The sequence below is a fragment of the Aquarana catesbeiana genome, linkage group LG02 (genome assembly GCF_042186555.1).
Source record: "Aquarana catesbeiana isolate 2022-GZ linkage group LG02, ASM4218655v1, whole genome shotgun sequence".
In the NCBI taxonomy this organism is placed as follows: domain Eukaryota; kingdom Metazoa; phylum Chordata; class Amphibia; order Anura; family Ranidae; genus Aquarana; species Aquarana catesbeiana.
The window spans coordinates 56,572,117-56,596,707 of record NC_133325.1 but is presented as its reverse complement, the minus strand read 5'-3'; the positions used below and the strand labels follow the sequence as shown (position 1 = coordinate 56,596,707).

At 43.1% G+C, this 24,591-nt stretch overlaps 1 protein-coding gene across 2 annotated transcripts in view; it reads left to right on the top strand.

Moving 5' to 3' along the window:
* ME3 (malic enzyme 3) overlaps positions 1-17,229 on the top strand; it is a 254,281-nt gene extending 237,052 nt beyond the window's left edge. For both annotated transcript variants that reach the window (XM_073612948.1, XM_073612949.1), the window contains exons 12-15: positions 719-861; positions 3,615-3,788; positions 9,145-9,243; positions 13,432-17,229. In XM_073612948.1, coding sequence (XP_073469049.1) covers positions 719-861; positions 3,615-3,788; positions 9,145-9,243; positions 13,432-13,593 — 578 coding nt within the window. In that variant the 3' untranslated portion in view covers positions 13,594-17,229. The remainder of the gene's footprint in view (positions 1-718; positions 862-3,614; positions 3,789-9,144; positions 9,244-13,431) is intronic.
* Positions 17,230-24,591: the final 7,362 nt, after the last annotated feature.

Sequence of the window (24,591 nt, the reverse complement as noted above, 5' to 3'; positions counted from 1 at the left end):
TTTTCTGAACCGAATTTGGGGCCCCGTATCTCGGGGCCACTTGGTGCTAGGAACCCCTTTGGATATGTTATAGTGCTAGTTCCACTATGTTTGTACACCAAACTTGGGGTTACTAGCACAAAGTGGCCTCGAGATATGGGGCCCAAAAGTCGGTTCGGAAAATGTCATTCTCTTCTGCAGAAAAGTGCTTGACTCAAGTATAAGCCGAGGGGGGCATTTTCAGCACAAAAAAATGTGCTGAAAAACTCGGCTTATACTTGAGTATATACGGAATACAAAACTGACATGCATTTAAGTAGAAAGGCTAGAGCTATGCATATCTGTCTAAAAGGTTCTAGAGCAGCTACAGCCTAAAATGTAGAGCCATTTTACAAAACACATACAGCTGTTTTAAGCTTGAGATCCCTCATCTGTGCAAGGTGTAGACATCACAGCTCTCTTTTTTTTTTTTTTTTTTTTTTTTTCTTTTCTTTTTACTCTATTCATATTTAAAACTTACCAAACCAATGCTAGGAGATGTTGTTTACCTCTACTAGAGTTCATCAGGGAAGGATTTTATTACAGCACACCCAGTTTAGTTTAGCCAGTGCCAGTATAATAACACACCACAATTTTCTTCATTTTATGTGCTATTGTCTACAGAAGAGAAAATGCTAGTTCTGGTTGGCTATTTCTTTTTTTTTTTTTAACATTAACAACATGTTTTTATTTCTGTTAGGAGTGGCCGCTATCAAGGGAGCGTTTACAGAAAAGATACTAAAGAATATGGCTGCTTTTAATAAAAGACCAATAATCTTTGCACTAAGTAACCCAACCAGCAAGGCGGAGTGCACAGCAGAGCAGTGCTACCATCTAACGGAGGTATAGTATCTGCCGCCATGCAGTCTGTGATGCTCATCTTTGATGACCACATTTATATGTAGACTTCACCCTTGTGGTCCCACAATCATGTCACATGATTAGCCCACCAGGGCCTGTAGATTAAAGCCGGCCACAGATGTGTTTGAATCTCGACTGGTTTAGTAGGGACCAGCCAGGATTCAAACTGTCAGAAACCATGAAATCAGACCGAGCGCGAAATACAGTTAAATCACACTTGTTTAATAATAAAAGTAAAAAGAACAAACGTAGTCAAAACATAGACAAAGTTCAGTAACCGGAATGGATAGTCAGCCAAGCCAGAAGTCAGGGATAAATGTAGTGGTACAGCAAGTAGGATCTGGAGCCAGAAGGGATGTCAGCAAAGCAAGTCTTTAAACAGGAACGCAGGAGATAGGCTCTGTGATGTTGACCAAGGCGAAGGCAGAGATCATGTCATTTTTTTGGCAGGGGAGCGGAAACCCTCTTTTTAGAGGGTTCCAGCTCCCACTTCCTCCTGGCGCACCCGCGGCGCCGGAAGGAAGATCACCTCTCCCCCCTCCCTCTCAGCAATCATCTGAGACACGTCACAGGTCCCAGATGGTTGCCTGGCCAGTCTCAGCGCGGCTTGCGCATACGCAGTACGTGCGCCGGCTGTGGAGCCACAGGCGGGTGCCCACAGTGACAATGCCGGCGCCGCAGAAAGGAGGGGGAGAGGGGCGGGGCTTCGTTCTCCCGCATCGCTAGACCCTGGGACAGGTAAGTGTCCGATTATTAAAAGTCAGCAGCTGCAGTATTTGTAGCTGCTGACTTTTAATTTTTTTTTTTTTTTTTTTAATTGGAGCTCCGCTTTAACTTTACCTGTCATTGGTGATAATGTTATGGCTGATTGGTGTATAGAGTGCCTTGAAAAAGTATTCATACCCCTTGCAATATTCCACATTTTGTCATGTTACAACCAAAACCATAAATGTATTTTATTGAGATTTTGTGATAGACCAGCACAAAGTGGCACATAGTTGTGAAGTGGAAGGAAAATGATAAATGGTTTTCAAAATTTTTTACAAAGAAATATCTGAAAAGTGTGGCGTACATTTGTATTCAGCCCCCTTTACTCTGATACCCCTAACTAAAATCTAGTGGAACCAATTGCCTTCAGAAGTCACCTAAATAGTAAACAGAGACACACCTGTGTGTAATTAAATTTCAGTATAAATACAGCTGTTCTGTGAAGCCCTCAGAGGTTTGTTAGAGAACCTTAGGGAACAAACTGCACCATGAAGGCCAAGGAACACACCAGACAGGTCAGGGATAAAGTTGTGGAGAAGTTTAAAGGAGGGTTAGGTTATAAACAAAAAAATCCCAAGCTTTGAACATCTCACGGAGCACTGTTCAATACATCATCCGAAAATGGAAAGAGTATGGCACAACTGCAAACCTACTAAGATATGGCCGTCCACCTAAACTGACAGGCCGGGCAAGGAGAGCATTAAGCAACCAAGAGGCCAATGGGAACTCTGGAGGAGCTGCAGAGATCCACAGCTCAGGTGGGAGAATCTGTTTACAAGACAACTATTAAGTTGTGCACTCCACAAATCTGGCCTTTATGGAAGAGTGGCAAGAAGAAAGCCATAAGAAGTCCCTTTGCAGTTTGTGAGAAGCCATGTGGGGGACACAACAAACATGTGGAAGAAGGTGCTTTGGTCACATGAGAACAAAATTGCACTTTTTGGCCTAAAAGCAAAACGCTATGTGTGGCGGAAAACTAACACTGCACATCACCCTGAACACATCATCCCCACCGTGAAACATGGTGGTGGCAGCATCATGTTGTGGGGATACTTTTCTTCAGCAGGGACAGGGAAGCTGGTCAGAGTTGATGGGAAGATGGATGGAGCCAAATACAAGGCACTCTTAGAAGAAAACCTGTTAGTCTGCAAAAGACTTGAGACTGGGGCGGAGGTTCACCTTCCAGCAGGACAACGACCCTAAACATACAGCCAGAGCTACAATGGAATGGTTTACGTCAAAGAATATTCATGTGTTAGAATGGCCCAGTCAAAGTCCAGACCTAAATCCAATTGAGAATCTGTGGCAAGACTTGAAAATTACTGTTCACAGACGCTCTCCATCCAATCTGACAGAACTTGAGACATTTTTCAAAAAGAAGAATGGGCAAAAATTTCACTTTCTCTAGATGTGCAAAGCTGGTGGAGACATCCCCAAAAAGACTTGCAGCTGTAATTGCAGTGAAAGGAGGTTCTACAAAGTATTGACTCCGGGGGGCTGAATACAAATGTACCCCACACTTTTCACATATTTATTTGTAAAAAATGTTGAAAACCATTTACCATTTTTCTTGCACTCCACAATTATGTACCATTTTGTGTTGGTGGATCACAATAAAATCCCAATAAAATACATTTAGGTTTTTGGTTGTAACATGACAAAAAAGTGGTAAATTTCAAGGCGTATGAATACTTTTTCAAGGCACTATATTTGTTTTGTATATTTATTAGAGTTCAGCCTTAAACAGGACAATGACCGCTAGAAATATTATTTTATCAGATTGCTGAATTGCTTTCTCTCCAAATGCTCTTCTCCTGATGGCAAATTCCATGTATACTAGAAAGCTCCTGTAGTGTTTTGCACCGGAGGGGAAGCATTGCCCAGCTGTAGAGGTAACCGGTCACGGTGTTTAGTAGATGGTAAATCTGAGTGATTGCTCTGATACAGTCTTGGCTTCTCTTCTCCAGGGTCGGGGGATCTTTGCCAGCGGAAGTCCATTCTCTAAAGTGACCCTACCAAATGGTCAGACTTTCTACCCGGGTCAGGGCAACAATGCTTATGTGTTCCCAGGGGTGGCTCTGGGAGTCATCGCTTGCGGGGTCCGACATATTACAGAAGACATTTTTCTCACCACGGCAGAGGTAGGTGGTGCTGTACTTTGACATGAATGACTGCTAAATCAATGAACATTTTAAGTAGTTAGCATAGCAGATGAGATACTGTATACTGGCAATTGAAGTGATAATCGGGAGGCGGTTGGGACAGGTCTTTGGCCAGGATGTGTTCTCTCTCTTCTCTATTCCACCAGCTTTTATTTCCCTTTCTCTGTCCATTTTGAAATTTATGCTCCTTACATTGCTCTATGCCAGGGGGTCTCCAAACTCCGGCCCGGGGGTTGGATGCAGCCCTTCGCTTGCCTTTGTCTGGCCCTTGGGGCACTATTCATCCCACTTATACGAGACACTATTCAACCAGCTAACCTCAACCATGGGGCACCATTTCCCCCACTGACCCCAATAGTGGGGCACTATTCCTCCTAATGATACCAATGATGGCGTAATATTCCTCCCAATGATATCAACGATGGGGCGCTATTCCTCCCACTGATATTAATGATGGGGCATCATTTCTCCCAATGATACCAATGATGGGGCACTATTCCTCCCAATGATACCAACGATGGGCACTGTTCCTCCCAATGATACCAACGATGGGGCACTATTCCTCCCGATGATACCAACGATAGGGCACTGTTCCTCCCGATGATATAAACAATGGGACAATATTCCTCCCACTGATACCAACGATGGGGCATTATTCTCGCAATGATACCAACGATGGGGCACTATTCCTCCCACTGATACCAATGATGCGGCACTTTTCCTCCCAATGATACCAACGAGAAAAAGAAAAATCCCCCTTCGTTGGGACTTTGTAGGCAACACACACGTGTATTAAAGCAAAAAGTTATATTTATTGAATATACATAAAAACATACGATCATGAAGTGATCGATATTTAAAAGGACATCAGAATATTACAAAAATGTGCAAACATAAAAAAACAACAAAAACAAAAGACAAGTTGCATGAAAAATATGACAGCAAAATTAGTACTCTCTGGTATATAGTGATCCCCAGTACCCAACGCGTTTCTGGTTAAAGCACCTTCATCAGGGGTATAAAGTAGGAGTATGTATGGTCATAATTTTTGTTTTTACATGCAAACGATTCCTTAAAAAGAATGGGTGAAGCAGCTGTGCCGGCGGGGGTGTAGGTGGGCGCCAACCTAAAAGCGGTAAGAGTCTGGGAACCAGATGTTCCCTATATGATCAGCAAAGGGTCAGTTATGGCAATTTGACAGAACAAAGTCCATTGATATATCAGAGGTGGGAGGCTAGTCAGAGCTTTAAATAAAGCTCCAAGTCAGTAATTGACTCCTAGCGTCCCGTGTCCTATGGGTATGTCTCCCCGTGTAGATGTAGAGATACACTATGGTTGGCGTCTCCCTGCTCTGCAGACCATAGTGCTTCTACCCATAGGACACGGGACAATTGGAGTCAATCACTGACAGGCTGACCCCCCACCCCTTCCTCCCAATGATACCAACGATGGGGCACTATTCCTCCCAATGATACCAGCGATGGGGCACTATTCCTCCCAATGATATCAACGATGGGGCACTATTCCTCCCAATTATACCAACAATGGGGCACTATTCCTCCCACTGATACCAACGATGGGGCACTATTCCTCCCACTGATACCAACGATGGGGCACTATTCCTCCCACTGATACCAACGATGGGGCACTAGTCCTCCCAATGATACCAACGATGGGGCACTAGTCCTCCCAATGATACCAACGATGGGGCACTATTCCTCCAATGATACCAACGATGGGGCACTATTCCTCCAATGATACCAACGATGGGGCACTATTCCTCCCAATGATACCAACGATGGGGCACTATTCCTCCCAATGATACCAACGATGGTATCCCAATGATACTAATGATGGGACGCTATTCCTTCCAATGATACCAACGATGGGGCACTATTCCTCCCCCTAACAACAAATGTGCTGATGTTTACTCTCACTGATGCAAGGAAAATTTCCACTCCCGCTGGTCATAGTGCGACCCACCTAAAGTCTAAGGGGAAATAAACTGGCCCTTTTGTTTAAGAAGTTTGGAGAACCCTGCTCAATGCAAGATTGCCACAGTTGATACATTGGAGTTGATGTACTAAAGCCAAATAGGCAGTTAATTTCGCAAGGAAAGTTACACCAGAGCTTAGCGAATGCGGTGAAATTCCATTCAAGATGGACAACTTGATCGCCAGTTCCTATTTTTCTTTCTTTTTCCACTTTCAATAGGTCTTTATTAAAGCTTTGAAAGATACATAGTATGACCTGTACAAATGTTCAAATGTGATCAATATTGTAAAAAGGTACAGAGTGCGGCTGTGAGTCAAAGAAAACAATAACAACAGTTGTGATGATAAAGATCAATAAGTATAGCATAATAATGTAAGCCAGGTTTGCAGTAACAATGTACGTATTAGAGATATTTCGCTTTATTTTTTAATGTAAGTTTGAGTTTTGTCTGGTGGTGCTGAACTCTTATTTGTTGGGTCTTATGTGGTCATTTGCCAACCCATCTTTACAATCAGTATTTTAATTGTTCTTCTATTGCATATCTTGAGTAATATACAGGAACGACTGTGCTGGCTTCTCTGCATGTATGATGTTTTATTGCAAATCAATAAAAACTATTGACAAGGCTATTAAAGTAGACTGGTGTTGTAAATGCAATTGTCCTTAAAGCCGAAGTCTAGTCAAAACAAAAAAAGCATTGGAAGATTACAACCGCAGAGGATTTCAAGGAAACCAGGAGCCAGCAGCACAAGGGACATAGAGCATTAAAAGAGAAGTTTAGGATTCATTTTAAAAAAATGATATTCGTCTGCAGCAGCGATGAGCTATCTGAGCCCCACTGGCTCTACGACTGAGAATTGAGCAATCAAAGACAGCTGATCGCTCAGCTCCTGGTCTTCAGGCTCTACGCTCCTACAGTGCTCTTTGGAGGGCAGGACTGTGGAGGGGGTGGGAGCGTCTGGCTCAGGCTGAGCAAGCTGCCGCTCCCAGGTATCTGGGTGGATCCCGACAATATGGTTGGGATCTTTTCAGAGCCTGGACCAGCTCTGGGACATCAGCTGACAGCAGTAGACATAGGCACTACCGAAAAATGTGGTCGTTTTCGTTTCATTCGTTTTTTTCGAGTCATTTGTTATGATTGCAATTCATAAATTCTAAATAAAATCGTAAATTCGAAAAAATTTGGAAAATTCAAAAAAGTTTGAAACAATTTGGAAATTCGAAAAAGTTCGGAAGTTCAGAAATTCGAAAAAAAATCGGGAAAATGTGAAAAAAATCGGAAATTCAAAAAAGTTCGAAAAAATTCGGAAAAAAAACGGAAATTCGGAAATTTGAAAAAAAATCGGAGATTCGAAAATCTAAAATAATAACTAACTAATAATAAGTTACCTATCACCAACTATTAAATTATAGGTATTGGAATCTCCTTTCAAATTACGAATTTATCTGAAGTTACGAATTATCCGAAATAATGAATGCCGCATCTAAACAAATAGAATGGAACAAATTAATAATAAGATGTTTGTATTATTATTATTGTACTTTATTATTATTAATTTGTTGCATTCCATTCGTTTAGATACGGCATTCATTATTTCAGATAATTCGTTACTTCGGATAAATTCGTATTCGTTACGTTCACTAACAGCCAAATTTGAAAGGAAATTCCAATACCTATAATTTAATAGCTAGTAATAGTTAAGTTATTATTAGTTCAGATTTTCTAATTTCCGGGATTTCAAATTTCCGAATTTCCAATATTTTTTTTTTTTTCTTTACGAATTTCTGAATTGCCAATTTTTTTCGAATTTACGATATTTTTTTTTTGATCTTCCGAATTTCCCATTTTCTTTCGAATTTCCAATTTTTTTTTCGGATTTACAAATTTACAATTTTTTTCCAAATTCACAAATTTTTTTTGATTTTTCGAATTTACAAATATTCGGAAAAGTTTGTTAAACTGATTATTTACGAATTTGTCGAAATTTGTTAAAAAACTGATTAAATTATTAGTTCAGATTTTCCTATTTTTTTTTTTTTTTTTTTACAATTTTTGAATTGCTGAATTATTTTTTTTTTTTTTTTCTTTTGATTTTCCGAATTTCCCATTCTTTTCGAATTTCCCATTTTTTTTTTTGAATTTACGCTTTTTTCTGAATTCGCACGTTTTTTCGAATTTACGAATATTCAGAACAGTCCTTTAAACTGGTTATTTCTGAATTTGTCGAAATTTGTTAAACTGATTCGGATCGAAACGATGTCTAGACAGCAGGCCCACTTTCAGCTCAAAATGCATCACAGGAGTATAGAGCTAACTGCACTCCTGTGATCCATGGGAGAAGTACAGATAAAAATTGACTAAAATTCTCCTTTTAATAGTAAGTTATGTCCCTTGTGCTGTTTTTTTTTTTTTTTTTTTATCTTGACTACACTCAGGCTGGGTTCACACTAGGGTGGACAGTTGCCGGAGTGCTTTACCTGTTGGGCAGCTGTCCGATCCCAACTGCGCTGGTGGGAAGTGTGTTGCGTGATTCAGCACATCACACAACTCCCTTTTTTTTTCGGACAAACTTTATTTGAAGTGTACAAAATGTACACTTCACCCATGGTGCTGTACAGCAGCACAATGCGCTGCCCCACTGCACAGTGCCATGCAATTCTGCACAGTGTGCTGTGGTGAAATGCAGCATGTCTGCATTTTATCGCAGCAGGCAGCAGTGCAGCTCCTGGTTGCGTTGCAGTGTGAATGTGACACACAGGAAACAATCGTTTTCTGTGTATCATTGCCGCAAGTGTTTTACAATGCAGTAAAATGCCTGTCACGACACAATGTGTGGCTAGGCCTTGAATGGGTCGGGTTCGGAACTAGCTGTAACGTGCACAGCCCTGCGCAGCTGCATTTCTGTGTTTTAGATGGGTGGTTGGGCCCAGGGGGGCTGCAGAGAGCGGTAAAACAATGGCTCAATTGCCTGCTTTTACCAGCTGTCTATGTGAACGAGCCCTAACACGGCTCACCTGACCAGATGCCAGAACTTTAATCACACGACCTCAGCCGTATCCTTGGCCTTCAAGCACAGACTGTCAGCAGCTTTGCTTGAACCTTCATCTTCTCATCGCTGGAGATCACATGACCAGTGCCCTGGCATTGGTTCACATGACCAACAATACAATTAGAACAGGTTAAGGATGCAGAAGGAACAGTAAATGTTTTTTTTAACTTAAGGGGGTGGTTTTGTTAAGGGCAAGACAGATTTACAGTATAACTCTGCCTATGTAAATGGAATATGGTAGCATTTGTGATACATCCGGGTCAATGTAAATAATATCTTGTCCTGTTTAGGCCATTGCTGAAGATGTCACAGAGGAAAACCTAGCAGAGGGACGGTTGTATCCCCCTCTTAGCACCATCAGGGAGGTGTCTCTCAAGATTGCCATTAAGGTAAGTCCTGTATACATACTATTGACCTGTGCTTTATGGAGCTCCAGCTGAAATGTAGCAAAAGATTAGAAACACCATCATGTTTTATTGTTTGTGTCCCCATTGCAGAGATTTCCCATTTCCTGTCCTGGTAACAGTAGTCAATGGCATGCATTATGGAGATGTCTCCATAGGCGTGCGCCCGATGTACCTGGGCACACCCTAATAACCCCATGCTCATTAGCATTATCACTCTGTGTGTCGGCAGAAAGATGGGAAAGATCTCCCTCTTATTGGCTCTGCCATAAGAGAAGTACGCACTTCTCTTTCACTGTGCCGTCAGGGAGATCAGTGTGCCAGGGTCATATACAGGATCTCACAAAAGGTGGAGATACATTTTTGTAAATATTTTATTATTTCTTTTCATGTGACAACACCGAAGAAATGACACTTTGCTACAATGTAAAGTAGTGAGTGTACAGCTTGTATAACAGTGTAAATTTGCTGCCCCCTCAAAATAACTCAACACACAGCCATTAATGTCTAAACCACTGGCAACAAAAGCGAGTACACCCCTAAGTGAAAATGTCCAAATTGGGCCCAAAGTGTCAATATTTTGTGTGGCCACCATTATTTTCCAGCACTGCCTTAACCCTCTTGGGCATGGAGTTCACCAGAGCTTCCATGTTGCCACTGGAGTCCTCTTCCACTCCTCCATGACGACATCACGGAGCTGGTGGATGTTGTGCTCTTCCACCTTCTGTTTGAGGATGCCCCACAGATGCTCAATAGGGTTTAGGTCTGGAGACATGCTTGGCCATTCCCTCACCTTTACCCTCAGCTTCTTTAGCAAGGCAGTGTTTGTCTTGGAAGTGTGTTTGGGGTCGTTATCATGTTGGAATACTGCCCTGCGGTCCAACCTGCGAAGGGAGGGGATCATGCTCGGCTTCAGTATGTCACAGTACATGTTGGCATTCATGGTTCCCTCAATGAACTGTAGCTCTCCAGTGCCGGCAGCACTCATGCAGCCCCGGACCATGATACTCCCACCACCATGCTTGACTGTAGGCAAGACACACTTGTCATGTTGGTTTCACACATGCTTGACACCATCTGAGCCAAATAAGTTTATCTTGGTCTCATTAGACCACAGGACATGGTTCCAGTAATCCATGTCCTTAGTCTGCTTGTCTTCAGCAAACTGTTTGCAGGCTTTCTTGTGCATCATCTTTAGAAGAGGCTTCCTTCTGGGATGACAGCCATGCAGACCAATTTGATGCAGTGTGCGGCGTAAGGTCTGAGCACTGACAGGCTGACCCCCCACCCCTTCAACCTCTGCAGCAATGCTGGCAGCACTCATACATCTATTCCCCAAAGACAACCTCTGGATATGACACTGAGCATGTGCACTCAACTTCTTTGGTCGACTATGGCGAGGCCTGTTCTGAGTGGAACCCGTCCTGTTAAACTGCTGTACGGTCTTGGTCACCGTGCTGCAGCTCAGTTTCAGGGTGTTGGCAATCTTCTTATAGCCTAGGCCATCTTTATGTAGAGCAACAATTCTTTTTTTCAGATCCTCAGAGAGTTCTTTGCCATGAGGTGCCATGTTGAACTTCCAGTGACCAGTATGAGATCGTGAGAGCGATAACACCAAATTTAACACACCTGCTCCCCATTCACACCTGAGACCTTGTAACACTAACGAGTCACATGACACCGGGGAGGAAAAATGGCTAATTGGGCCCAATTTGGACATTTTCACTTAGGGGTGTACTCACTTTTGTTACCAGCGGTTTAGACATTAATGGCTGTGTGTTGAGTTATTTTGAGGGGACAGCAAATTTACATGACGTACATGATTGTGCCTGCTCGTGCCGCCCCACTGCAGTATATGTAATCTGGGGGGACTGCAAGTGGTTAAGCTGGCCAAACACCAGTAGAATTTTGCTGCTAAAAGCGTCTGATGTGCCTAAACGCGTCCAAATGTGCTTAAGCACTAGGTGTGTTTAGAGCTTGAGCGTACATTCATTTCAATGGCCATAATAAATTATTACTCTGGCCAATGAAATGAATAAATACCAAAAAACTTGACGTGCCTAAACGCGTATGAAAAATATTGGTTTTAGACACGATTTTAATGCTACTTTCTCCTGCCAACAGAAAGGCATTTGGAAGAGTTGCGGCGAGGCCCAAATGTGGTTTTTATACAAGGCTCAAAACAAACCTCATTGATATGTCTGGGGTTTCATTCAAGTAGCAGGTCTGGTCGAAATTTAAAGGGCTTTTGAACAAAATTAGTTGACTCGATTTCAAGATGGAATGCTCTGAAGAATTTTTTTTTTTTTTTTTTTTTTTTTAATTACCATAGAAATGTTCAACCGAAATTCTACCGGTGTTTAGCCACCTCTACTTAGCAGGTCTGCACAATGTGGATACATTGAAGTTCTCTGATATGCCTCGAATTGTTGATACTGGTGCTATCTTGTTTTCTTGTTACTAGTTTACTAACCAACAGTAAATATATAGGGAAAAAAGTAAATGTCTGGCAGTTCTACTTTTGTTATCCGTAGTTACATATGACTCTTGGTAAAAACTTTCAGGGGTCTGGCCACTTACAGTAGCAATCACCAAGCTAGTTACCAGCAGACTAGGTCTGAAACAGCTGGACTTTGCCAATAGTCAGTGCTTGTATTAGCACCATCATTACTATATCTACAGCTCATGGTACATTAGTGTGAACATTTATAATAATGGCCTGAAAAGAACTTTGTAGTGCTCCATTAGATTGGTGGTCTATGGAAAAGTGTCCCCATACATTGGTGAACATTGAAGAGCTCCCTTACATTGGTGGTCTGTGGAAAAAGGACCGCCTTATAATATTGATCATTGGGAGAAGGACCCCCTTACACTGGTGGTCAGCGGGAGAAGAGCACCATTGCACTGGTGGCCAGTGGGAAGATTACTGCTTACATCGGTGGTCAGTGCGAAGCAGGGGCATAACTGCAGTGGTCGCAATTGTGACCCAGCCCAATGCAGCTCCCCTGTACACCTGGATAGGAGGGGCACCAAGGGTGGCATATAGAGGAACTGATGCCCATTTTTCTCCTGCAGCCATTGAAAGCCTGCTTCTCTTCCTGTCACACCTGCGGGAATCCAGTGGCTGCAGAAGGAAAATGGAAGGCATTGGTTCCTCTATATGCCACCCCTCCTATCCACTTTACTTGGTTCCAGCTGTGTGCTCCACTGTCATGCAACCCCCCCCAGTGAAGCTCTTCCGGCTTTCCCCCTCCTCTCTCCCATTGGCTGCTGCAGTGATGTGTCAGGACAGACAGAAATGGATCGACTTGGGTACAATTAGCCTAATGGATTGAATCTCGGCTTATCCCTGCTGAACAGGCTGAGATTCAAACCATCTATGGCCAGCTTAAGCCAGCCGGTGAATAAAGTATTCATGGTGTGGTGTCATGGGTGTGCAACCCTGTCTTGTTATTTGCGGCACTGCTTTGGCATGGAGTTGGCTGTGTGCACAGGGGCACAGTCAAGCTGGAATAGAAAAAGAGCCTTCACCAAACTGTTGCCACAAGATATGAAGCACATCATTGTCTAAAATGCCTTTGTATGCTGCAGCAACAACTGGAAATACCAGATCTCGAAATTTGGAGCGATGTACACATAATTTTATCCTTATAGTGTAGCCTAGAATTTAAAAAAAGAAGAATATCATAGCCTTAAAATTAGACAGAGCAAGGCCCCTCACACACAAAGGTTCCAATCACATCCGCCTGTTGTTTTTTTAAGTGGACCTGATCGGAAGGTCCATTCACCTCTATGGATAGGTTGGTGTAAACAGACTTGTATCCTTTTACACCCACCTACCTGTGGTTCCAATCCGGTCCGCAAAAAAAAAAAAAAGGGAAGGGGATCCATCCTCTTCCGTTTTTAGGCCTATTGGATCGGAGGGTAGTCAGGTGTAAACAGACAATGGAGTCTGTTTTACCCCCGGCTGACCATAGAGCAGAGCGGGCTTTGTCCGTGTGCGCTGTGCATAAGCTGAGCGGACACGGATGCATCATCTATCCACACTGCTCCCCTGCTAATCGTAACAGAGTCCGCCCCATGTGAAAAGGGCCTTAATTTTTCATTCTTCAAAACACTGATATTATTCATTGCACTTAATAAGCCCAAATGTGTGTTTTCCTTTTTGTTTAGGTCGTTGACTATGCTTACAGAAACAACATGGCATCCTGGTATCCAGAACCAGAGGACAAAGAGGCCTTGGTGAAATCTATCATTTACAGTCCTGACTACGATTCCTTTGCCATCGACAACTACCAGTGGCCCACGGAGGCTATGCAGATCCAAGATGTGTAGCCTGTATTATGTGTCTTCTTTCTACAAATGCACTATTAACCACTTGAGGAGTGTCGATCAAGACAAGCAAACTTATAGCAAAGCTTCCTGATGTTAGATTTTGACAATCCATATACCACTAAGCAGACGAATCAAGAACAGAATGAATGTAATACATATTGTACTCAACCTTGCCTAGAAGTCTGCGCGAGGACTAGAGCAGTAGACCTTAAACTAGTGACGGAGATGTATTCTGTTCATTGAGTGGAAACTTCCCCAATTTAGAGAGAGGTTCTGAATATGTACAGGGGCAATTACTACTCATTGGGGTTGAGTTACTGAAACTGGAGCGTGCAAAATCTGGTGCAGCTTTACACAAAAGCCAATGAGCTTCCAGATTTTTTTTCGCGCTTAATTGAACTAGCTGAAGTTAGAAGGTGATTGGCTACCATGCACAGCTGCACCAGATTTGGCACTCTCCAGTTTTAGTAAATCAACCCCATTGTGTCTTGTCCTCTAGCTCTCTGATGTTAAAATGAAACCTCATCAGAAGGGTAAAATAAAACTCTTATTTACCAATACCTGTTACTCCGTCTATGTTGACACCCCCCCCCCCCCTCCCTTTTCCAAAAAAAAAACCCCCAAAACTTTGGAACCACTGAGCTAAATCATGGCAAGTCATACCAATAGGTGCTATATATCTTGCTTGAGCAGATGTCACCCATATTGAAATCAAATACAACTATGGGTATTATTACAGGCCAGGCTTTGAGCTATAGGTTTGCAGCTTCCCTTGGAGTTAGAGGTTTAAAGGTTTTTTTTTTTTTTTTATAATTCTTTTACTCCTTCTTAGTTGGATTTTATAATGTACAGAAATGACAGTCAGAAGCGACCACACTGTGTTGTCTTTAACCAAATCTTTGTCACCACACCTTCAAGACAGATGTGGGTAGTTATGGTAAGAATGTTCAGCTTTTACTCATTTTACTAGCTAGCATAACCTGTGTTATTTATCATGGAATATTTACAGCTGGCCTAAAAGGGATCTAAGGTAACGGAGGTACTGAAGTGCAAGGGACCTTGTAGTGGCTGCAAGTGTCTTTAGTGGTTTTCAGATCTTTCCTTTCCCTGTGGAGGTGCTTGGATTCTAGGGCCAGCCTATACTATGATATTAGCATTGTCTTCTGCCTACTTTAGGACTGAGCCTTGCCCTTTCTTTGCCCCTGTTATTCTACTGTCAAATGCCAGAAGTTTGGGGGGTGTTGTGTAGAGACTCTGACATTTCACTGTACAATGGTGGGGCTTATTCCCAATTAAGGCATAAATAGAGGCTTAATGGGCTAGGATAAAAGGTTTGAACGCTAACACAGGTACTTGCAGACACCCACACTTCAACATTGTTGCTGCTTTAGAATGAGTCAGCCCAGGTCAGGTTTACTGTGAGGGCAAGTCCACCCGAAATTTAGAGGGACTGAATTATGGAAGCTGTTCCCAGAAAATGGGGAAAGGACTAGCCCTCAGTATTACCTCTCACTGATCTTTACCCTGTTCTTTGCCCTGTTCCATACCATATCTCTGTGTGCCATCTTGGTAGGGGCAGGGCTTTGCTTCCTCAAGCAAGAACAGTGAGCAGCAAAATAGTGAGATCACCCAACTTCACTCCTTATCTCCTGAGACCTCCAGTCAGAGGCAGCAGTGCCTTAATCTCAAATTGCAGATCTATAACAATGAGGCTGTAGGCACAGAAGTGCCTACGTGCTCTTGCATACATACCTGAAAACTCACTGTTATTTTTCAAGAGAAATTCCACATAAAAGATACTGCATGGACATAATTAAGATTTCCAAATGCTCCCTATACCATAGCATATCTTCCCTTTGTGAGCTCAGTTTCATTCTAAATTAAACCTACTGGATCCGGTCCAGTAACAAAACTTCCCCCTTTATAAACGTAACCCACCAAAGCCCATCCCAAGGACAGCAGACTCTTGTTTCCTGGTACCACAGTCATTAGTTTATTTTAGATTATTGGAATCCCACCATAGAAGGAACATGGTATGCCCTTGTGCTTTACAAAGTCCATGGTTTAGAGAAAAATGGAAACCAGTGAGTGTTTCAGCCAAAATAAATTTCCCTGAAGATGAGATACTGCATCCGTTTTGAGTAATCTTGGCCTTTGAGATATAGACATACATCCAGAAACAAAAGAACTTTTGCCCAACCAATGACAATTTCTATTCATTCCTTTATCCGCCTGCGCTAGATATATAATATGGTGCGTTTTATTAGTTGCTGTTGACCAGAGGCACAGCTTTCTGTAGACATTTTAGGAAAAGAGATCTGGTATGTTTTACTTGGAATATTCAGCATATTACAGCCCCAGTTTGGTATACAAGGCTTGGTCCAGTCAATGTCATTTGGTAGTTACCATCTTCTTTTGGGTCCTGTTTGAAAAATGATTAAGTCTTGTGTCTCCTTCTACATTCTCCTTATTATGTAAAGTGGAAATACCAACATGCAGGGCATGTACACATAGGTTTTAGCTTGTATGTGAGCTCTGTGTACAGCAAGCTTTCAAAAAGCTTTTGGCAAGCTTTGGGCAGCTTTGTTTTCCAGTATGAGTGCTGGTTTTCTTTTAACAAGCCGTTAGTGGGCTTTCGACAGGTTTCAAGTAGTTATGAAGCTTACTTGTTTAAAGTGTCAGTCAACATAGCCATTAAGATCTGTGGTTAACCAGCCCAAACTAGAAATTAAGTGACATTTTAAAGGCTTCGGTAGACTTGCTAAAATGTCTAAGAATGCTTTGTAAAAGCTTGCTGTTCACAAAGTTCATATACAGTCTGAAGCTCGTATGTACCATAGTCTGAGACAAGATGGTTTCCAAATTGGGTGGAGCTGGGAACCTAGGTGCAGAGTACCACCTTAGTCTCTAGTCCTCACCCAAGACAGAATAACTGACATCTTAAAGTATATGTAAAGGCAAAACTTTTTTTTTTTGTTTTGGAAAGAGAAGGTTTGACCCTTTGTCAAATTTTTATTGCTGTTTATGTCCCCGCTGGAGGAATTCACCCCACACTTTATCCTGGGACCTGGTTGTTAAAAAGAGAGAAAGTGAGGCTAAATCCAAACATTCTGAGTAAGGGGTAATGGAAAATCTATTCCTATGAGAACTTTCCAGGAATCCCATTCTCTTTGGAGAGATCTCACATTTTCTGTGGACTCTCCAGGACAGGAAGTGAAGGAAAATCTCCCCCCGTGAGCACCAATAGTAAAAAATGACATGGGTTTTACCCCTTCCCTAATCTATCCAAAACTAGGTAAATTGTTTTGCTACACATATCCTTTAATTACACCTTTCCTAGAGCTACTCAGTTTAGAATGTAAGCTCACATTGCAGAAAATCAGAATTTCTCAGTGTCAATGTATAATATATCCTTTCTGTATAAAATAGGTAAATATTCTAGTGGTGGTGGTTCATATACCAATGTAAACTTGATCTGAGCCATAGCTGTACAGCCCATGTCAGGGGTCTTTGTTGTGAGTTATAATGTATATGCACTGACTTGTTATGTGAATGTATGTTTCTGTTCTACTAGGACCACCCGGGAACTTTTATGCCTGGAACTCCTTTTACAATAAATCTGCTTGTTTTAAATGACTTTCTGTGTTGGGTCTTACAGCTCTAATATCTTATATTGGTCACTGAATTGTGTGATGGCGTCTTAAAGGCCCCTCCACTAAGTGTAATCCGCTTGCTCATCGAGGGGATCTCTATGCTAATCCCCTATCACATACCTGGTGAAGACTGGAATGTTGTGGAGGCCTCTCTTGCACCTCCCGCCTAACACGCCTGAAGGTGGAGACAGAGCGTGTAAAGGCAAGGAGTGGCACGAGTGCCATAGCAACTAGCTGGTGATGTCCACTCTGTAGGTGGGTGGTAGTCAAAAAACAAAGCACAAAGGAAATATGCATCTGTGTAGGCTACCAGTTTGGAAGAAATTCAATTTATTGGATGTACAAAATAGATAACAAGGCAGTGTAAATCCCCCCCCCCCAAAGATTGCTCGTGCCACTGGGGGGTTCCCCCTAAAAACCCACGCCCACCTGACTTTTTCTCAAGAGTCCCACACAGGGACTAGATCCAACAGGACCATATCCATTGAGGGGGGGAGCTAGGAATTGGTTGGGGAGGAAGGAGGTATTTTGGGGGGAGTGGGGTGGGTTATCTGGGTGTGTGCTGTAGTTGGGGGGAAGTGGGGAGGAATAGGCGTGGGTGTGGGTTTTTAGGGGGGGACCCCCCTAAGATATTTCCTTAGTTGTGTGTTTTTTTGTGTGTGTAACATGGCAGCGTCTTCCCTATATTCAGGGTAAGGCACCACTTGGAATACCACTCCCAGGATTTATACACAAATTGGGTTTTTTGCTAGAGCTGGTAGTCGCAGACCTCGGAACAGGATGCAGGAGCAGCTTGGCACCAGAGCGTGGCATGGAAGCAAAACCAGGAGATGAGCAGCAGTCAGCGGCAACTGGGCAGCGAGGCACCGAATTAGCAGGCAAATCAAGACCAGGAGATATGCCAAGGTCGCTAACAGACGGCCAACGCGGTACAGAGTCAGCAGGCAGATCAGATTCAGTAAACAAGCCAAGGTCTGAGTAGTAGGTAACAGAGCTAAAGCGAGAGCAGAGGTGAAGTCCAAAGGCGAGCCGGGTCATACACGAGTATGCAGGTACAGAAGACCGGGTCTTGGGAACACAGGAACGAGCTGAAGAACATTCACTGCTCACAGTGATAGACCAGTTTAAATAGGCCACTGGGTGCCTAGTGCTAACTGGTATGTGCACGTGCTCGTCGGGGTGGATTTGATTGAAATCACTAGTAAAAAGGTTTCTATAAATCAACTCGATTTAAATCATAATTTTTTAAGAGCAACTGTCATCTCTCTTCTGCCCCGCTGTTGACTCATCGACAGTCCCATTCACTTTAATGGGACGAAACACAACAGTGATAAATTTGCGCTTACTCTAAAGTATAAGCAGCTAACACAACAAATAAAATATTTGCTAAAATTGACAAGTGAAACAAGGTGTAGCGCTGAAAAGTGAAAATAATAAATACACAATAGACACACAAATTGTGAAAATAAAATAAATATGCTTTAAGTGTCTTAAATTGAAATTAAATGTCCATCATTAGACTAATAATTACAGTCCATATGTAAATGGGACCATCATGGTCACCAACTGTGAAAACTGCCGTCACCAGAATGGAAACCTGTTAGGCTGTTCACGCCCAAAGTGACATATGCTGAGATGTGTGAAGCTGGCTTCTAATTGTCCGCCAATCATATACAGAGAATCCTGATGGCCGGCAGGGAGGAAAAAAACTGAATAGATTTCACCACAGTGTCCTATAGATAAACATGTGAAATTCCCACAGCCAATACGATTGGAGGCTTACCGGAGGGTTTGAACCCAAACCAGCATATACTGTAAGGGTCAAACCAGCTTGTATTGTCCACCGGCAATAGAGGGAAGATCTTGGCAACCTGGAGGTAAAGGGGTCCCAGGAGACTTCATGAAAGTATCTTCTCCACACAAATCGTTAAACATCCCAGAATATGGCCCATATAGAATAAAAAAGGGGCCACATAGTGTAATTCCGTAAACACAATAATTTTAAAAAAGGAGAAATACACTTACATTTAAGTAGATAAAAAAGCGCTTGTACATAAAATGAAGGTGGCAGTGGAGTCCTTCTGACGCGTTTCGTCTAACAAGACTTCGTCTAGGGGTATCCATCCACTGCAGCCCGACTCCCTAATATAGGCACTGTAATCCCTGTAATGAAAATCCAGCCCATTCAATTCACTAATTTGGCACTTCCGGGTTGCCCAAAATGGCGGACCCGCGTGCGTTCCAAGCCTCGATCTCATGAGTGTGTTCTGTGTTCCAACCCCGTGAGATCCATTCCAATAACCCCAATATAATAGAATCTTACCTCACCCCTTTTGCCATACCGCGGGGAAAGTGTGTTATTATCCCTAGTTCCAATATATTCCAAATGTAGGATGTTTTCTAGTATGCGAGATGGTGTTTCTCCAAACGTCACATCTCGTGATATTACGTCATGACGCGGGACTGGGGATATGACCGAGCCAGCCTCATTCTGGAACGGCTTGCGTTCCAACTGAGCCTCGTTCCAAGATGGCTTGCGTTCCACCGCACGTTGTGTCCGCACGTGTCGCAGTGTCAGGTGCACTTACGTACTTACATCGTATAAAAATCTCTTGGTTATGGACTTTTAGATGTAAAATAGAGAAATGGGCAGCCAAAAGCGCCTCATATCCCTATCTGAAGGGAGATATACCCATTATATGAATGTGTACATTCTGCATTATGTTCTTTCGCTCCACTTATGTGCAACAAACATAAGTAGTAACACATTTGCCCCAAATACTCATTATAATTAGAAACCTATATGTGCAACCAAAATTAAAATTATATGTGGAGGGTTATACATATATTACATGGCACACAGGGAATTTATCTTCACAAGAAATTCAATGAAATGGATTCTCATAGTCACATACATTCCCAAAAAATTACTACGACCAAAAAACAGAAAATATGTATATAGATCAGTATAGAACATACATAATTCTCAGTGGTTGTACATTAAAACCCCCAACCTCTATGGATTATGACTGGTCTATGAAAGCATTGACGTCCACCTCCACATTCATCCCTTGTGGGACGAACGTCTGTAATTCATGTATCCAGAACATTTCCAGACGGGATGCCCCTGTAGTTTTGGCACCCCCTCTCCATGGTGGTGTATATTTGTCTATAATGATAAATTGGGATCCTTCAGGATTTCCATCATGGAATTCCTTATAATGTCTCGGGACAGTGTGTTTTGGATCCCTACTTTTAATGAGAGCAATATGCTCCCCTACTATTCTTTTTCTCGTTTCTCCTTTGTAATCTCCTCCCCCCTCTGCAACCTCTCTTGGATCTGGGCCTCACTTTCTCATGTGTTGGACCTCGCGAAAACCCTGATTCTCGTGAGTATGGGGATTATATACATATGGAGATTGGTCATAATTCTCTTTCCTTCATTCAGGACTGTATGTCTCTCTGAGGTGAGTACCTATTATAAGTACGGACCGGAGAAGAATAACGATAATAGGAATCATTGTTATGGTAGGGGTCTGAATGTGTCCCATATCTTCCTGGAGAAGGATAGTATGAAACATGTTGAGAGTAAGTATCGGAACCATGTATATTGTTCCTAGAGTTACCTCTACCTCCTCTTTTGCCCCGTAAATTTTTGATTTCACTCCTCACTACCTATCACAGTTTTGAAGGCCATAAAATGCCCAGATGGCACAAACCCCCCCAAATAACCCCATTTTGGAAAGAAGACACCCCAAGCTATTTGCTGAGAGGCATGTTGAGTCCATGGAATATTTTATATTTTGACACAAGTTGCAGGAAAGTGACACTTTTTTTTTTTTTTTTGCACAAAGTTGTCACTAAATGATATATTGCTCACACAGGCCATGGGCATATGTGGAATTGCACCCCAAAATACATTTAGCTGCTTCTCCTGAGTATGGGGATACCACATGTGTGGGACTTTTTGGGAGCCTAGCCGCGCACGGGGCCCCGAAAACCAATCACCGCCTTCAGGATTTCTAAGGGTGTAAATTTTTTATTTCACTGCCTATCACAGTTTTGGAGGCCATGGAATGCCCAGGTGGCACAAACCCCCCCCAAATGACCCCATTTTGAAAAGTAGACACCCCAAGCTATTTGCTGAGAGGCATGGTGAGTATTTTGCAGCTCTCATTTGTTTTTGAAAATGAAGAAAGACAAGAAAAAACTTTTTTTTTTTTTCTTTTTTCAATTTTCAAAACTTTGTGACAAAAAGTGAGGTCTGCAAAATACTCACTATACCTCTCAGCAAATAACACGGAAGACGGTGGTGGGGGGGCATTCCCTCCCACGGCTTGTAAAAGCAGTCTAGAGGCTAATTAGCCGCTAGGATTGCTTTTACATGAAAGCCGACCACTGGCTGAAAATAATAATACCAAGATGATACCTAAACCTGCAGGCATCATTCTGGTATAACCACTCAAATTCGTGAATGGCGTACCTGAAGACAAAAAAATGGTTAACAATAAAACACAGTAAACGGTAAAGTATAAAAAATTGCATACCTGAAAAACAAACATGATAAAACATAATAACAATAAAACATTGCAGAATAGAATACAGTAAAAAAGAGCAGAACAATAGAGAGAGAGAATATAGAGAGAGAGAACAATAAAACGACAACTATTCTTTTTTATTTTATATTTTTTTTTTTTTTTTTTTTACACTTTTTTTTGTAACTAACTTTTTTAACTGTAACCAGTTCCAGGTTCGGGTCTCTCAAAATGCGATGGCATCTTGGGAGACCCTGTGAAAGTGTGCCTAGTCTGTGCAATGCTGTACCCTACGCTAATACTCAACTAGTGTATGGTAGCGTTCAAAACATTCACCAATGCAAAGACCAGGATTGTCAGGAGGGACAATAATAGCGGGTGTCACGCCTATAACCGCGCTTGCTGCAGACACAACATCTTTTTTGGGGGGGTTCGTTGGGTAGGGGTACTCGGGAGGACATAAAGAAAATGCCTCTCATGCAGCCGACTGCATTTGGTTGGGGATGTGAATGGGGGAAGTACGGGCGCTGCAGAAGTGGTGGGTTCCCAATTAGGATTGGCGAATGCAGCAGGAAGGGCACTATGGGCATGACAGGCCTGTGTTTGTCTTCTTCTTGGTGGCAGCGGGACACTACTTGTGCTTGCCACCTCACCAGCTTGAACTGCACTTATGGGACTCGCCACGTCACCAAGTGTTACTGCAGTGCTGGTTTGACTACGACCGGGGTGTACTAGGCCGCTGGTGCTTGCCAGTTCACCAAAACGCTACCAAAAAAACTGTTAGCGATCGCAGGGCTCAGGCCTGACTCTGCGAACGCTGCAGTTATGTGTTTAGTGTTTTGTAAGTGACAGTGATCGATTGATACTGCACTTGGGTGGGCTGGGCCGGGCGGAGGGGCAAAATGCAGATGCTAGCAGGTGTCTGGGCTGATCCCACTAACACTGCGTTTTTGGGAACCCTAAACTGCTGGGGACGCTAGTATAGATCTGATCGGATCAGATATTGATCCGATCAGATACTATACAACTAAGGGAGGTGTACGGTGCGTGCGTGGGTGTTAGCGGTACTGGCGCTAACCTGATGCTGCCTGGGGCTGGTGCTTGCCATTTCACCAAAATGCTACCAAAAAAACTGTTAGCGATCGCAGGGATCAGGCCTGACTCTGCGAACGCTGCAGTTATGTGTTTAGTGTTTTGTAAGTGACAGTGATCGATCGATACTGCACTTGGGTGGGCTTGGCTGGGCCGGCGGAGGGGCAAAACGCAGGTGCTAGCAGGTATCTGGGCAGATCCCGCTACCACTACGTTTTTGGGAACCCTAAACTGCCGGGGACGCTAGTATAGATCTGATCGGATCAGATATTGATCCGTTCAGATACTATACCACTAAGGGAGGCGTATGCTGCGTGCGTGGGTGTTAGCGGTACTGGCACTAATCTGACGCTGCCTGGGGCGACGCATATCACCGCCGGGCGATCAGAGGGCTAAACCTTTATTCGGTAATAAACGGCGGGTGCCCTGACACTATAAAAAATAAACGAACTAACCAGCGTCACCCGTAACACTTATACGGTGATCAGTGGTGAAAGGGTTAACTAGGGGGCAATCAAGGGGTTAAAACATTTATTAGGTAGTATATGGGGGTCCCTGTCGCTATAAAACGCTGACGGTGAACCTAAATGTTTACGTCCCTAACTAGCGTCACCAGTGACACTAATACAGCGATCAGAAAATTGATCGCTTAGAGACACTGGCGACAGGGGGTGATCAAGGGGTTAAAACTTTATTAGGGGGGTACCCTAGACCTAAAGGGGGCTAATACTAACTGCCCTAACACAGTAACTGTCACAAACTGACACCATGCAGTAGTCAGAAAAAAAAAAAAAACTGCTTGGTGTCAGTGTGACAGGGGGAGGGGAGGGGTGATTGGGGGGTGATCAGGGGGGGGTCGGGGGTGTTTTGTGTGCCTGGCATGTTCTACTGAGTGTGTTTGTGTTTTACACTCACAGTGATGTCTTCTCTCCTCGGCGCCGGAACGGAAAATACCGAGCCGAGGAGAGATGACATAATTTCCTTTGCTGCTGTTTAGCATACAGCAGCAAAGGAATGTTCTGATTGGCCGGCGGCGATCGGGAGGGGGGGGCCACGAACGGATGGCCTCCACCTCACCTGCCGGGGGACAAAAGAGGACTGCCTCGGACACCGGGGGGGGTCCAATCGGACCCCCCGCCCGCGGGAGGCAGATCACGTATATTTACGTGATTTTGCCTGCCCGTGCCGCCTTGCCGACGTATATCGGCATGAGGCGGTCCTTAAGTGGTTAAAAGTAGGGATCCAAAACACACTGTCCCCAGACATTATAAGGAATTCCATGATGGAAATCCTGAAGGATCCCAATTCATCATTATAGACAAATATACACCACCATGGAGAGGGGGTGCCAAAACTAGAGGGGTATCCCGTCTGGAAATGTTCTGGATACATGAATTACAGACGTTCGCCCCACAAGGGATGAATGTGGAGGTAGACGTCAATGCTTTCATAGACCAGTCATAATCCATAGACTTTGGGGGTTTTAATGTACAACCACTGAGAATTATGTATGTTCTATACTGATCTATATACATATTTTCTGTTTTTTGGTCGTAGTAATTTTTTGGGAATGTATGTGACTATGAGAATCCATTTCATTGAATTTCTTGTGAAGATAAATTCCCTGTGTGCCATGTAATATATGTATAACCCTCCACATATAATTTTAATTTTGGTTGCACATATAGGTTTCTAATTATAATGAGTATTTGGGGCAA